Here is a 15914-nt window from a genome sequence, read left to right on the forward strand (position 1 = left end):
TCGGGGCATGCGCTCATTTCAGAATCAATCATAAGCTGAGTGGTGTACTGAAATGAAAATCATTTTGGAATGTTGCTTGCTCGCAGAAATAATAGGAGACAGAGATTTGGATTTTCCCCCCCTCTTTTCTTTCAATAAGTATACGCTCAAATGAAACCAGAGCAACAACATGATTTTTACTTTTATGTGACTGATGATTTGCATGGTGCATGGACAGTATACTGGTTAGGGGGCAACCTCCAGTGAAGACAAGTAGCAGCCATGTGTTATCCATTTTCCTGATTAATGATGCATCAAAATGAAAGATGATTGATGCCCTAAAATAAAATGACATTGATAACTTGAGTGTCTATGTTAAAAGACCACATAAGCTTGTGTTTATCGTATCCATTTCGTTCCAGTGCTACAGAGATGGCTGTACCTGAACCAAGGTTATTTGCACTAGGAAAATCCTTTTGTAAAAGTCCTGCTGGGAAACACTGAAACATAATTTTGTGCAGATTTATGGATGCATCAATATGTGGCCATGAGAGCCTGTATATTATAGAGGTGTTATGGACACAGAAAAATGCTGTAAAAACCCTTAACAAAAGGGTGACGGAATAACTTTGCAATGGAAAGTCACAACTGCCAAGTCCTAGACTGTATTTGCCAGTGCAGTAATGTTTGGGGTCAGGATTGTGGGGTTCGCTTCCAATTACCGACTACCCCTCCATCTTGTTCCAGCCCTGTGATGAGCAGACCATAATTACCCTTCCGAATGATTCTTCTCCTTACCTCACAGAACGTCTCTGCTCACCCAAGTTATTCTGATCTGTTGTCTTCTTTCACGTAGATCCATCTGTCTGATACATTTCAGGTTAATTCCGCTTCTTATCTTCCTTTGTGATTGATAAGCGACTCAGGCTCCCTGAAATGCCTCACTTTCACTTGGGCTCCGCATTAAAAAACCCTTGTCAGTATTTAAGCGTTCTGCACTTATAGTTGAATGTATGACTCGTGCAGATGAATGAGGAAAGGAAAAGGCAGACAATCAATCATAAAAGTCTGCTGCACAGAAGCCCCACTGTGGTTCCTGTGTCTTCGTACAGGCCTTAATGGAGCTCCCAGTTGCGTGGAGCCCAGTGTTTGCAGTGGAAGCTGCTCCGGGCTTCTTTGTGTAATGTTACTCTTGCCATCACGTAATTACTTCAGTTGGGACCGGCCTAACAAAAACAGACATGACTTACCGTTCATTTATCAAAAGTTATGTCTGTGATTACAAGATAATTCTACTGTAGTCAGCTGCAGATGACACTTCAGTGATGGCATAGGGAAACCATTGTTTTTCTTATGGTGAACTTCACTGAAGTTAACATTGGCAGCTCCTCTGTTCATTAGCAGTGTTTTCACTTGCAAGAATAGGCTGTCTCTCGGTGGACCCTGACCAAAACCAAATGACCTTGGCCATCTACAATAGCTTACGGTCCATGATGCCAGCAACCGTAACTGTGAATAAAAACAGTCATAGAACTTAACTGTACATCAGAGGTTTGTTGAGGTTTTTCGCGACCACATTATATCCCTTTTAAATGTTTACTATAGTTTACCACTCTATAGCACTGGCAAACAAGGCAAAATCACAGCAAAAGAGGGAGGGAGAGTTTCCAAGCCGCAGCAAAACTTGGGTTATGCAAAATACATACAAGGGACAACTGTGAGCAGTCGTGGGAAAACTGTCTGTGCCACTGGGTTGCAGTAAGCACTGCAGCTACTGTTTGTCACTTGGACTATCGGTAGCCATAATAGTCGTGTGGCTCCCGTGATATCAATCTTTATCAGTCTGCTGATCGCACCATGAATAACGGTCCGGAATGAAATATGCAAACAATTAATAGACACATTATCATAAAATCCGTGGTCCACAAGGGGTTAAATCATAATGAGTTGGATGATCCCCTGGCTTTTAGTTTAGCACCAACAGCAGGTCAAAGTTTTTCTAAATTTGGTACCTGCATTCATGGTTTACCAGGTGATGTATCCCACAGCTTGAGGTTGACATTTGTGAATGCAATTTATTTCCGTTCAGTAATTTGTGTTCTCCGCAGTTTAAATTATAGTAACCCTAATTCCTCATCTAGTGCCATCATTAGGTTATGTTATTATCCAGTACTTAGTTAGGGTAAGTAAGTAAAACAAAACAACATTCTAATCATCCAGCTGAACTTTGTGCTCATTGCTAATGTTGTCACTTAGCGTTTCGATCCAAGCACCAATATTATGGACTCAAATAATGGTAGAAAAATGTTGAGCTTGTTAGTGCACTTCAGAGCTACTATCTTAGATTGCTGATGTGTGTGCTGAAAGTGCAGCTGTGCAAAAGCCCTCTGTCTCGGGGCCACTGGTATGACTGCAGATTCTTCAATTTGTAATGAATCAATGTTACCTCTCCCTCTTTTTCCTTGGAAGGTTTCAGGAACACAAAGCCCTGGAGTCCCTGATTAGCCTGCTGACTGATCAGCCTATAGATGTGCTGGTAAACGTTGTTGGAGCGATGGGAGAATTTGCCAAGGTAGCTGCTAACAGGGGAATCATCCGCAAGTGTAAAGGCATCAAGCCACTAATCAATCTGCTCACCGAGACAAACCAGGCAAGTTTAATCTTCATATATTCATATTTAAAGTTGAATATTTCTATATTGATTCATACATGGACATGGTGTTTGTGTCATTTCCCCATGCACATTCTATTTTTGTCATTTGCACATGCACATTATATTTTTGTCATTTGCTCATGCACATTATATTTTTGTCATTTGCTCATGTACATGTTATTTGTGTCATTTCCCCATGCACATTCTATTTTTGTCATTTCCCATGCACATTCTATTTTTGTCATTTGCACATGCACATTATATTTTGTCATTTGCTCATGCACATTATATTTTTGTCATTTGCCCATGTACATTATATTTTTGTCATTTGCTCATGTACATGTTATTTGTGTCATTTCCCCATGCACATTCTATTTTTGTCATTTGCACATGCACATTATATTTTTGTCATTTGCTCATGTACATGTTATTTGTGTCATTTCCCATGTACATGTTATTTGTGTCATTTCCCCATGCACATTCTATTTTTGTCATTTGCACATGCACATTATATTTTTGTCATTTGCTCATGTACATGTTATTTGTGTCATTTCCCCATGCACATTATATTTTTGTCATTTACCCGTGTACATGTTATTTGTGTGATTTACCCCTGTACATTCTATTTGTGTCATGTGCGCAGGCGCTGCTCGTGAACGTGACAAAGACAGTTGGTGCTTGTGCCATAGACCGGGATAACATGACGTAAGTCTCTGTCTCTTCCAGTGTGTCCAACAAGCTAACATAGTCTTTATTGAAATTTGCAGTACAGTTTACACAAGGCAAACAGCCCTGTGTGAGGTGTCTCCTAAAATGTGATCAGTGGCGTACTCACTGACATTACTGCATTAGCTTCAAAAACATATTTTCGGACATGTATTGATGTCATATGTTTTGACAAGGGAATGACACACACACACACACAACTCCTGTATCATTAACCTGTCACGGGCTGATGCTTGAAGACATTTAATTTGTTATTACGCAGGTAGGCTTCTCCTTCATCCCCAGCCTAATGACAGATTTTAAAAGCTTTGTTTATTGTACCTGCTGTGTTAAATACGGTTGTGGTTTAATTCCCAGTGTTTTACTATAGCTCTGCGGTCACTGTCAAGACTTGAGCTGGTCAGACGAACATACCTAAGGCCCCGCCCTGTCCAAGACTACATTGCTGGGAAACCACCGCGAACCACAGTCCAGCAAAGTCTTTGTTCTGTGCTCATTTAACCTCACCCTCAATACTGCACAGCATTGTCTTTCATCTGCGCCTATTGGTTTTACAAGGCTGTTATGAAATACAAGACCCTTCTTAATTAGCACTGGACACAAATACAACCTCATGTCTGAACGCACATTGTTCGTTAGCTGTTAATGCTATAATACGAGCCTGTTACATTTGTTGGGAGGCGAAAACCAAGGGTTCATTAAAAAGTGAAGCATGTCAAATGAAAGCCACCAACTGTGGTAAACTTCACACAAGAGGAGACGTGTTTTGCATAGGTTCATCATGTTCTCCATATTTTCTCACGGCATATATATATTTAGGCCAGACCTTGTAAACTTTCAGGCTTAACACGTGGCTGTAAACAGAGAGGTCTTATTTCGATGGCAGATTTTTGTATGTTTTGTGGTGATGGCTTATTATGGGGAATGTGTGTGTACAGTCATGAGCTGAGCAATCAACAAAGCTCACATTTGATTATTCCGTGCTCCGACCCAGCATGGCTGTAGCAGTTTCTCTGGAGATCCCCAGAGATTAGAGAGTGTACGGCGAGCTAACAAATATTATGAAGACGTATGCATGATACCACACAGTCAGCTAGTGTTAATTTCACTTTATTTTTACCATCCAAAACTTCTGGTGATCACTGCAATCATTCTCTCATCATAATTGTGACTCAGGCCGTCCGTGACCAGTCAAAGCCCAAAAAAAGCATCGATCACTTTCAGGCTTTCCATTAAATTCTCAACCAGTACGCAGTGTGTGCTTAATGACGTAGCGCTTCCTCCAGTAAATCCCGTGTAGCTACAAGAGTGAACACACGTCGTTTAATGCCTCCAGGGTTTGTGGTCCCCTCCTCTAATCCATCACTGTCAGATGCCGCTTCATTGCTAATCTGTTTCATACCTGCTTCATGCTAAGACAGAGCTGTTTTGGCGGATGATATGACGCTTCACTTTTGTTTTTGGTCCGGATTTAAGGGGCCCCGCCGACTGGATCTGATGTTATGATCCCTCTAGACTGATTTATGTGCAAACGGAAGACAGATGGTGAAGGGGACGTCCCTGATGAGTGTTCGCTCGTTGCCAGTCACGGAGATACTGTGATTAGGGAGTGTTTAAGTAATTATGACAGCATTCAATGTCGGCCTTGTTGGTGGAAGCACACATGGGGAACACGTTACATGTTATTTATACCAGACAACGGGTGCACTGTGGCGTAATTCTTCGGGTTCCCAGACCCCAGACTACAGTCATGTATATGACAAGAAATATAGCTCATGCTTAAGTAAACTTCGCTCAAACCCTATGAAATACAGAGCGGCCTGTCTCTGGCTCTGTTTGATTTGGAAAGAGGTCCTCTTTTTGGCTCGGCTTGAAAAACAAGCCACCAACATAAAGTGTAAGGTTGTCTCACAATCTATTTATAGATGCATGTATGAAGCACTATACACAGGTTTGAGCGAGTTAACCTCCGTCCATAGCATAGCCAAGCTTTCCATGGAGAGTGATCCTAGCAAGCAGACAGTGGGTGGGTTCTGGGCCTGGAGAGGAAATGAGCAGGACCGAAGGCGAGTTTGTGATGAAAGCCAATGCTGAAATCGATCGACGCTTTGATCCTGCTTGGCTGTAGTTGTGTGAAGGCTTGATGCAGCAGGAGCTCGGTGTTCTTAGTTGTGCACAGAAGTTTCAAGCATGAATCAGTCTTAATTGATTTAATTTAGCTCTTATCCTAAAAAAACTTTTTTTGTTTTGCTTATCCTCTGTTGGTTAATCCCTTTCTCTCTCACACTGTTTCTCCGTCTCTGCAGAGTCATTAGCCAGCTTGACGGGGTCCGCTTTGTGTGGTCCTTACTGAAAAACTCCAGTACAGATGTTCAGGCCAGCGCTGCGTGGGCCCTTTGTCCATGCATTGAGAATGCCAAGGTACAGTACAGTGAGGCACAATATCTTTTTCCTTCGTCGACAACAGATTTGTCCTCTTCTTCTTGTCTATGTCTGCACACGTGAAGCACACAATGTGCACATATGTTGCCTGTAAATCAAAGACTTCTGCAGAGTTTGTGCTGTTTCAGAGTGAAGGGTTATCCCACACTCACTAAACAAGCTCATATGCTGCCGCCGCTGCTGCTGCTTGGAAGTTAGCAGGGGTAGAGCTGTATCAGCGGAGGCTTACATGAACCTTGGGCTAATACGAAGCAGAGAGGACTCCTTGGCACACAGGGATTGGTGAATTGGGAAGAACGCAGGGAGACTGAGTAATATCCTGTGACATGGCTTCTGATTTCCCAGCTGAAAATCTTCCCTCAACGTGCTAATAGTTACGGAGGCATACGATCCACGCATAGAGCACAGGGTAGCTGGTGGTTTCTGTAAACCCAACTCTCTATTGAAAACAGTGCACAAATGGCTTCCAAAAGAATTCACAACATACCTTTGAATTCTGCTTACCTCATCAACTCAAATATTTTGATACACAGTTGGCAGAATTGCTCCGTAGCCCGCTGCTTAAAGCTCGAGGCTAAATTCGCTCACCCACCGAACTGCTGGCAATCGAGTTACATTATGAGGCTTTGACAGTGGAGAAGGATATGTGGAAAAACATATATATATTTTTTTTAAATGTCCATTCTGCGTCTGACATTATTATAGGTGCAATTCTAACTCAGTGGAGGGCTCTTTTAAAAAAGATTTGAGCTTGGGTATGCCATCATCACAGACCTTTAGCCTTTTAATCGAAGCTCTGTTGTCAACCAACTCTAATTTCAGTTACACATCGGCAGCTCTTTGATCTCCTCGGCACTTGTATGGCTTCCAACCACACACGTAATGTTGTTCTATTAGATTATCGCTGTGATTAAGGTAAACAGCTTGTCAGTGGGACAATCTGGTTAAGTTTAAACATATATTGAGCCCGGGCAGGTGTCTTGGGGGTGAAGCCCTTTTGCTGGCTGGAATTTCTCTGGCCCAGAAGTGTAGCAAAAGTGATGCATGGCAACCACATGGAGGGAGCAGGGGGGACTGCGGACCCACTATTGAGCTCTAACAAAGTTTGACAATGTTTGTCTGGACGTCAGCACACCAATTTTGTGGGAAATTCATGAACATGCTCTTTGGGTGATTTTTTTCCGGAGAGTTGGGGCAAAGACAAGAGCTAAATAGTGCTCTTTACCCATCGAGTTGAGGAACCTGATACAGCTGCTTGGGTGCAGTCGTTATTTAGATAAAAACCCCATGTGCTTTGAGTTAGCAGTTCCATAGTGGATTTATGAAAGAGCGGTGGTATATATGCATCTGGTGGATGCTCCATACCGTGAGGCTGCCTCTCCACAGACAGACACTGTGCCCTATGCCCACAGGTCCACAACCTAAACTCACTCAGTACCATACACGTAGACTTAGTAGTGAATCATTCAATTATCTTTGTTCTCCAATCAAGGAAGTATAGGCGCAAGTAATGGGGTGTATCATTAATTCACCTGGATGCAGAGGCACAGTGAGATGCTTGATTTATTTTTCCTATACATAGCAGCCATGTATGTCACAGAAGCCTGATTGCTCCAGAGAAAGGGTCAGGGCATGCTTCTACCATTCTGAGCTTGGCTTGCTCCCCTCAGCCTGAAATCACGCACAGCAGATAATGTGTTTTCTATTTCATTTCATCCTGGGCAAGAGGACGGGGGAGAGAGAGAATAGTGAGAAAGGCCTTTCCGTGTGCAGCCTCATAATGCTGCAGTTTTCAGATGTGGGGGCCCGTCCAGGCCATGAAAGAGATCTGGCTAGTCTATCGCAGCTGGTGGCTTGAGAGAGCTTCCTCTGTCGCAGGGACTCCCGGCCAGGCATCATCAGTATTCCTGAGGAAGGGCTTCCTGTGTGTCGGGGGGTCAGCTCCTGGCCCCGGCACAGCCCTCCCTGCCTTGCACTGCACACGTTGCTCATCCTCTGGCAGAGCATCACAGGCTCCTTGCAACGCACCCTGACCTGATCTTAGCTGTGAGCTCTGTATTAGAGAGGAGAACACAGCAGTACATCACCCATCTACCCAAATTGAATACTCCAACTATAAATCAGCTAACTGCTGAATTTGATGAATTACTATACAGTGCACATAATGAATTCTGTGATTACTGTACTCGATGGTTCTGTGACATACATCAGTTCCGGACACGTAGATTTGAAATGGACTCAAATTAAGCATGCTTTGTGATTTGCATCCAGGGATCCATAATTGTAAGCTTTTTGGGAAAAATTCGGTTCTATTTTCAAAGCACTGAACATTACAGACTCCGCCACCTTGATCTGTTCTTCTGTGGCCAGCAATACGGTGAGTTGTGATTTTAAACAGCGGCCTGATGTGCCAGTGTCTCTGCCCGCTCTTCCGCTGTGGGTTCCTCAGCACTCCCTACCAGCCTCTTGGTTTGGTACGCATTGCCCCATAAGTGGCTCAGAGGCCTGTGGTACCAGCTGGTGCCGTGAATTCAAACCATGAAGTATTGAGTCTACACTGTGTTAGCCCAAGGCGAAAGGTTTAAATGTTACTTCTGAGCTCTAAATTCTATGTTTCGTCTTCATTTTGACATTCTAGGGTGAGAGGAGAGGTTTACAACAGTGTCAGATTTATTGCTTGCTCATGCAAAACACAGAAGTACCGTAGAAGAGGGTGTTTTTATTTTGAAAGCACAGACAAAGATAGTCCTTCCAGTTTGGTTTGCACTGATGGGACCATGATTGTGATGCCTGAACTGACGAAAATACTTTGTTTGTCCTTATGTAGTATTCTTTGTTTTGTCTGCCTTGCTTAAATGTCCCTGCTTGCCTCCCCTCTTTCCCCATCCATTAACTCCCTTCTTGTTCATTTTAGAGAACCAACTAATAACAAACTCTTTCACTATAGGATGCAGGGGAAATTGTGCGCTCTCTTGTCGGTGGATTGGAACTGATTGTTAATTTGCTGAAGTCAACAAACAACGAAGTCCTGGCAAGCATTTGCGCCGCCATCTCCAAAATAGCCAAAAACAAGGAGAATCTGGCAGTCCTCACTGATCACGACGTTGTCCCGCTGCTGGCCAAGTTGACTAACACAGTAAGTACTGCTCACCGCTGGAGACAAACAACAAGGTTTTACTATTCAAGAACACTGCAGTGATTGTAAATGTACAAATAACTGTCTTTACAGTGGATTTTAGTTGGTGTTTTCCTACTCAATGGAGAATAAATCCAACTAATGAGAAGAACATTTGTAGATATTGCCAAGACTCTCTTGCAGAGCTTGTTGTTCTCTGCATTGTAAAGACTGCGACTATTCACAAAGGACCAATAGCATCTTGTTCTCTTCTCCACAGACTGATGACAGACTCTGTCTGCACCTCGCCGAGGCCATCGGCCACTGCTGTATGTGGGACGGCAACAAGGCATCCTTCGGTGAAGCTGGTGTCGTGGCCCCCTTGGTAGACTACCTCAAATCCCACGACAGCACAGTCCACTATCACACAACCATGGCCTTGTATCAGCTGTCCAAAGACCCCAATAACTGTATCACCATGAATGAGAAGGGAGTGGTCAAGGTGAGTTGCAGAACTATTGTAGCTGGATTTCTGAATCCTCACATCTTTTTCTCTGTAGATGATTAACACCATTACTTATTTATCTAGTTATTTGTTGCTTTGAGACTAAATCTGGCATAAACACATTGAGGAGAATGTGCTTCGGCCTCCCACTGCTGCTGTTTTAGTGATGTGTGAAAAGCTCTGAGTAATTAACTTTGAAAAGCTGTGACTGTATTCAGAGCCTTTGACCGATGGAGCAGAAACAAAGTGGGTTTTATTCGGTGGCGGAAACATGACTCCACTTTCTAGCTGTCATGGGAATTCAGAAAAGCAAACAGCTCAGTGTGTGCAAAGTGCCTTTTCTCCGGTAGACCCTAGATGCCATCACAGCACAAGTCAAAGGGCTGTAACTGGGGGTAACTGTTGCTAAGGGCTGTTCCTGGACATCAGGGTAGAATGCAACAACGATATGGCTCAGGCTAGGGAGCAGGGTAAGAGCTGGTCAAGTTTTTTCTCTTCTACATCCGCCAGCTTTCTTTATCATGGCGGTTGTGCAGCACTCTTCCAAAGAGAAACAAGTCTCGTTTTGCTGCACGTTTTTTTCGCCTCTCGCGCTGTTTCCACGCTCCGCTCAAGAGACTGTTTATGTTTGTCTCTGACAGTGATGAAGAGATGTTATGTTCAGATTGGGCTGCAATTGATGTCTTGTCACAGATGGTCCTGTACCCATATTTCAGAATTTTGGGAAAACATTGCTATCACTCCTTAATTCAATCATGTTTCACATAGAGAGATTTTCTCATGAGAAATCTTTTTGCGGCCACTGTGACTTTAAATGTTTTTTTCCCTCTAAATAACAACTGCAGTATAAATTATGAAGTGGTTATGCTATTGCAGCCAGATATTTTTTTCCCATGTTCGTAAAATGGCATACTTTAGCTTGATCTCTTGCTACAGTGAATGTGGTTCAACACTTGCTATAGCTGGACTGAACATTGGGTGTTCCAAAAGAGTTATGAAAGAGTTATGTCCAATTTGCAGAAGTCATTTAGATAATTGTACTACTTCTACTTTTTGTAGTTAGAACCAAAAAACTTGACAACTCTTAGTGTTTCTTAGTGTGTGTGTGTGTGTGTGTGCGTGTGCGTGTGTGTGCGTGCAAATGCAAGACATACCACCCTTTTTAATCTGTCTGTGTTTGCCCTTATTAATGTACCAGTTAAGGGTTGCAACACTACTCCATAATGTATTTTTAGACTTTTAAAGAGCTTAATCACCAAAGGCCACGTAACTGCACCAGCGTTGCATTTGTTCGTAATCTCAGACATGGAAACAACACAGGCAGCCTCATTGTTCAGTCTGGTCTGAGTCTCAGTCAGTCTGGACAGGGAGGCTGATATACTTACCTGCCTGACCCCGGAGGAAGCATTACAGTGTGGGAGCTGCCTTTTCTCCACCAATTTGTGTGCACTACAGTGCTCAGCTACATGATATACAAGCAGCTGGTGGGGAGAATGTGTTAGAACAATGTCCAATAGTTCTGAATGGGTTGGACGTTTATCGAGTATTGATACCGGGCCCTGTGTCTTATTTATGACCCTCTGCAAAGTTTTGGACCGCTCCTTGTATTATTACAACCATATTTCAAAGAGTTTTTTTTGAGGTGCCGTTGAGAAACTCTCAAAACATGCTCGGCCACATGTAGTATATGATTACGAATGAGCAAGGGTCTCTCTTACTCTAAAGTTGCTTTAGCCCACATAATGGTGTCTGACCCAGTCCCGTGCATCAGGAATTGAAAAGGACCAATATTTGTTTTATTTTTATGTCTACTTTCAAAAACCTATTAAAAAAAACAGTTTAAGTTCATGTTTTTGGATAAAGCCTTCTGTGGAATGTTTTGGATCATATCAGGCCTTGTTCAAGAAAAGGGACTCACTTGCTCGCTCTAACAGGAAATGCATACCGGGGATAAGAGAATTTTTAAGCTTAGAGATTAATCGTCCCGGCCATTTAATTTGACGTTCACTCTCGCAGTTTTATACGGATGTGCTTCATTTTGTGTCACGTACAAAATCAACATTCCTTCCCATTGTGCTTTACATTGCTTCCAAAGGACTGGGGATTGTTTGCTGAAACCATAAATCCTTGTAGACAGCTTTCCGCCAGCTATTTGTATTTAAGCTCTTTCATAAGAAAAGCTTTGTGAAGTAAATTGATGAAAATTGCAAAATACGAATGGTAATTATTGGTAATTTTCAACTGAGGGTATTCCAGAGCGTGGCTTTTGCCAGGCCCTGGTATGTATTTTGGGCTTTAACTAATCTCAAAGAGGAAAAAATGTTTGCTGCCTTTGTTGCCACGAGCACACGTCTGCTGCAGCACGATCGGTGTTTGTTTTAATGTCTTTCTCTCTTAAACGCTCAGATTGCAGCAGCGAAAGTGCAGCGACACCGCGGGGGGCATGAATTACACAAAACGTAAAGGGAGGGAATAAAAACCAAGCAGAACATCATAGGTTTAAATCTGAAGGTTTGTGCGTAACATGACCTCATGTTGTGTGTGGTGAGCAGATGATACAGCCGTTGTGCGTTGTTCCGCTATAACTAACGTGTTATTGAGATCCCTGGACTGTAATGTTTTAGAGCCCTTAACTTAAGCCTCTCTCCCTCGCGCCCTGACCAGAAATACCGAGCCATATTCCTCAGGTCGAACAGGCTCAGGGTTCAGACTGAACTGCCTTCCCTTCTTTTCCTCTTCCTCTTAAGAGACACAGAAAAAGCAGCAAGTCTCTCGCTCACTGGAGGCTGCAGGGAATGTTGTTTACCTTGACTTCCCTCGCCAACTTCCCCTCGGCCCAGCTAAACACTGCTGTCTGTTTGTGCTGTTTGCCTCCACAGTGAAGTCTTGAACATGGGAACTCTGGGATTAGGGGGGGGGGGACGGGGTGGTGGAGCCATAAAGGCTGTCAGACCCGGCACTGGGGAATTTCAGCTTGAACTCCTGCGAGCAGAAGCGGTCCAACAGAGCGCACTTAACACCATGACACCTCCATGTGCAATAAGATGTGTGTGCATGTGTGCGTGTGTGTGTGTGTGGGTGTACACATGCAACAATAATGTGCAGCCCTCCCAGACTCCACGCCCGCTCTTCCTCCCTCTCCCCCATTGGCTGGGGAGGGAGGGGGGCTTGCTCCCCGTCTCCCTTCTTGGAGGTCAGTACTCTCTGGAGCTCTCTGAAGTGCAGAAACCTCAAAAACTCACGATCCAGTTTTCAATCGTGGGGCAAGTGTTCATGTTACCACAGTCAGGGAATATCCAACAAGCGGCGTATTATATTCTTCGAGCTCCCAGCTGGGAGGGAAAGAGCAGCCTTGAAAAAAAGCTAGCATAGAAAGACACGCTTATCTTAGCCTAGCTGTGCGCTTCGGGAGACCTTATTTGGCGACGTCTGAATAACATGCTATGAGGTTGGCAAAAATGCTGCCTCTGGCACTTCTCAGGCATCCTCTCTTTTCACAAAAGAGACTTGTCTAGCGAGCTGCATGTATCCTGCAGCCTGTGGATGTGAGTTTGCTTTTGGAGGTGTTTTGGATGCTATTTAAAAACCATATAAAACCTGAGGGCGAACGCTTCATATAGCCTCCTCCACACTGGTGCATTGAGAGGAGCTAACATCTTGCACTGCTGCGTGCCTTTTCCCCCACAAAATGATGTGATTGTAATCAGCAGGAAGGATATTATTTTCTCAGTTTTTGACTGGACTTATAGTGTAGCTTCACAGAGATTCCGTGCCCATGCACAAGCCGGCTCACCTCGTCTTTCATCTGTTTTCCTTTCACTGTTTATCTTTGTGCTGAAAACCCTGGGAATGTCCTCTCCCCGGCTGTTTGCTAACCACACAAATGTGCAGGGCGACGTTTTAAGTTTGCATGTAACACGGAGAGGGGTCGGGGTCAACCTCAGCGCAGACATGCATTACGATCGCAGTGATAACCTGAGACAGAGGCAGACTCGGGTTTGCTTTGAGTGCTGATCAGCTGGACAGACGCTGGGGAAATGTGGATGATGTCGAATCTTATCGACAGTGACATTTCATTTGTGTGAAACAGACAAAGGAATCTCATCACTTCCTATGTTGATATGTGGGGCCTGTGCTGAGCAGGATGACAGTTTTGAATAATGAGACAGGACAGACGTTTAGAAAATGGAGAATCACAAGAAGTTGTCGGAGTCAATCTGCTGCCGTAAACTAAATCTAAATTAGCAGATGGATGTAAGTTTTGAAGAGGCTTAGTCACTGAATCCTTTTGACGGCGACGGTGTAGATATTGTCATTTGGGTTGCTCAGCAGGATCAACAGCGATGTGGCATTGCTGCAGTGAAACCAGGGAAACCATCCAGATGGTGTTCCAACACCACATGTAAGCCTGCTGCAGCATGCTCATCATTAAGGAGATCTTTCTCAAAATCCCCTCTCATTCAGCGGGGAACAAGGCCCTTATACACATACGGGGGCTTAAAAGTGCCTCAGACGTCTCGGCGGTAACTGTATTTATCAAGGCTTCATTATGTGTAGGAGCGGGGAGCCCTTATGTGCTTAGCTGAAGGATGTGATGTTGCTGTTGCTTCATTATGGATGTAAACAAGACTACCCTAAATAATTGAAAGTGTGGCTTGGGAAACCTCAGTGGCGCACCATTGTGATTTTACCACACGGCACACATTGAACAAATTTAGATTCGTCCCTTGCACCAGGGTATTTATGCTTGCATTTAGTTTTATTTTGATTCAGCCCCTTAAACCGCCCACAAACATAACGTAGTGATTTTGCTGCAGATAAAACAGGGGGGGAAAAAAGCTCACTTTATAAAAACACATGCCACTCAGCAGTAATTCCATTTATCCAGCGTGTTCCCTTTTTTCGCTCGGTTTTACATAATTCGCGGCTCTTTGAACGATAGAAAATCTTTTTTTAATGTTCAATTTTATGTAACCAAAAAATAAACTTCCAGAGCTTGAGATTTCTGGAAAGCAAAAGGCCCTGTTCTGCAATAAGATCTAACGAGATCCATTACACAAGCCACTAATAGACGGATACAATCTGACCTTTGGAGCAGCGGAAAGGCTGTCGAGTGGTGTGGTTCATGCTCAGGTTTTTAATGTTGAGCTCGCCCTGCATGCCTTTCATCTGAACAAACTTACAGAAGCATGTGTGCTCGCAGCTGTAACCCCTTTGCTGAGGCATGGTTGGGAAGTAGGACACACACACATGCGCGCACACAGAGGGGGCACGTGACTGCGCAGCTTGAAACTGTCACCGCACAGCCACTGTATATCTTTGCAGCCATCACCAGTGGTGGCGTGCAGTGGCTGAAGCTGACGCGGCTGTACAGTAGCCTACTCATTCAGGCCCTGGATGTTTTTCCCAAAGTTGTGTTTGTCCACTGTTGGAAAATAATAATTTAGTTGGAATCTGTTCCTCCTGCCGACTGTGACCTTTGTCTATTTCTCCCGCAGCCCCTCATCCTCATCATGGGCTCTGATGACGAGAAACTCCAGGATGCAGCTGCTGGCTGTGTGCGCAACATCCGACTTCAGGCTCTGGCAGGGAAGATCACAGCACCCAAGAAATTTTCAGTTGGGACTGCAAAAAGTTGTGGGAAGAGGCTCTGAGCTTTATGTTTGACTTGTTAAAATAGTGCACCCCCCCCCCGGGGTTATTAATATTTGCTTTTGGGCCCTCCCCCTGACTTAGAAAAACATTTCAACAGCTCAACTCAATTCCACACATTAGGAGCGGAATCAGCATTCGCCAAAATAATCGTAAACATACCAAATGTTGCAAATTTCCTGCATCCCAGGGTTTTTCCTGGCCGAAAACTAGGTGGGGGTGGTACTGAGTCGTCAAACTATACAGATAGTCCCGGAACTTAAAGGGAAAGTGGGTGGATGATAAGGACGATATCGCTCTCTGTCCCTACACTGGTTGCCTGTTCATTTTCGTAATGATTTTAACACCCTTTCAGTCTGGCTTTCATGTCATGCTCTATAATGTTCTCGCTTTTTAAAATTTCAATTTTATTTGTTATCAATTATTATTTGTATTTTTTACTATTCTCTACTTTTCTACTCGTTTTATCATTTACTTCATCTTTTTCAATGCATGAGTGCATCGGTCTCTGAGCTCGATCCTTTCTCTTAACATTTTGTCAATCGCTTGTAAAGCACTTTGAACTGCAATTGATTTGTTTCAAAAGGTGCTATATAAATAAAGTTTGACTGATTGATTGATTGAATATTTTATACTATACTACTGATCACGGTGACCTTACGTTACCTCAGCTAAACACTCAAGGACATTGCTGAATTCTTCCCCAGACTCCGGCTATGACCCATAGTTGTTTGGGACTTCCAGCACGCAGCTTCAAGTGTGGGACTGGGGTCTTCTTGTAAATGTACTCTCTCTCTGTAATGTACTATCTTTAGTTCGTTGCTGATTTCCCCAAGAAGTTA

At 43.7% G+C, this 15914-nt stretch overlaps 1 protein-coding gene across 1 annotated transcript in view; it reads left to right on the forward strand.

Moving 5' to 3' along the window:
* odad2 (outer dynein arm docking complex subunit 2) overlaps positions 1–15688 on the forward strand; it is a 34690-nt gene extending 19002 nt beyond the window's left edge. Inside the window, exons 16-21 of the mRNA XM_035141928.2 lie at positions 2449–2629; positions 3276–3337; positions 5665–5779; positions 8748–8936; positions 9196–9417; positions 14919–15688. Of these exons, the coding sequence (XP_034997819.2) occupies positions 2449–2629; positions 3276–3337; positions 5665–5779; positions 8748–8936; positions 9196–9417; positions 14919–15074 (925 nt within the window). The 3' untranslated portion in view covers positions 15075–15688. The remainder of the gene's footprint in view (positions 1–2448; positions 2630–3275; positions 3338–5664; positions 5780–8747; positions 8937–9195; positions 9418–14918) is intronic.
* Positions 15689–15914: the final 226 nt, after the last annotated feature.

The sequence above is a fragment of the Hippoglossus stenolepis genome, chromosome 19 (assembly GCF_022539355.2).
Source record: "Hippoglossus stenolepis isolate QCI-W04-F060 chromosome 19, HSTE1.2, whole genome shotgun sequence".
In the NCBI taxonomy this organism is placed as follows: Eukaryota; Metazoa; Chordata; class Actinopteri; order Pleuronectiformes; family Pleuronectidae; genus Hippoglossus; species Hippoglossus stenolepis.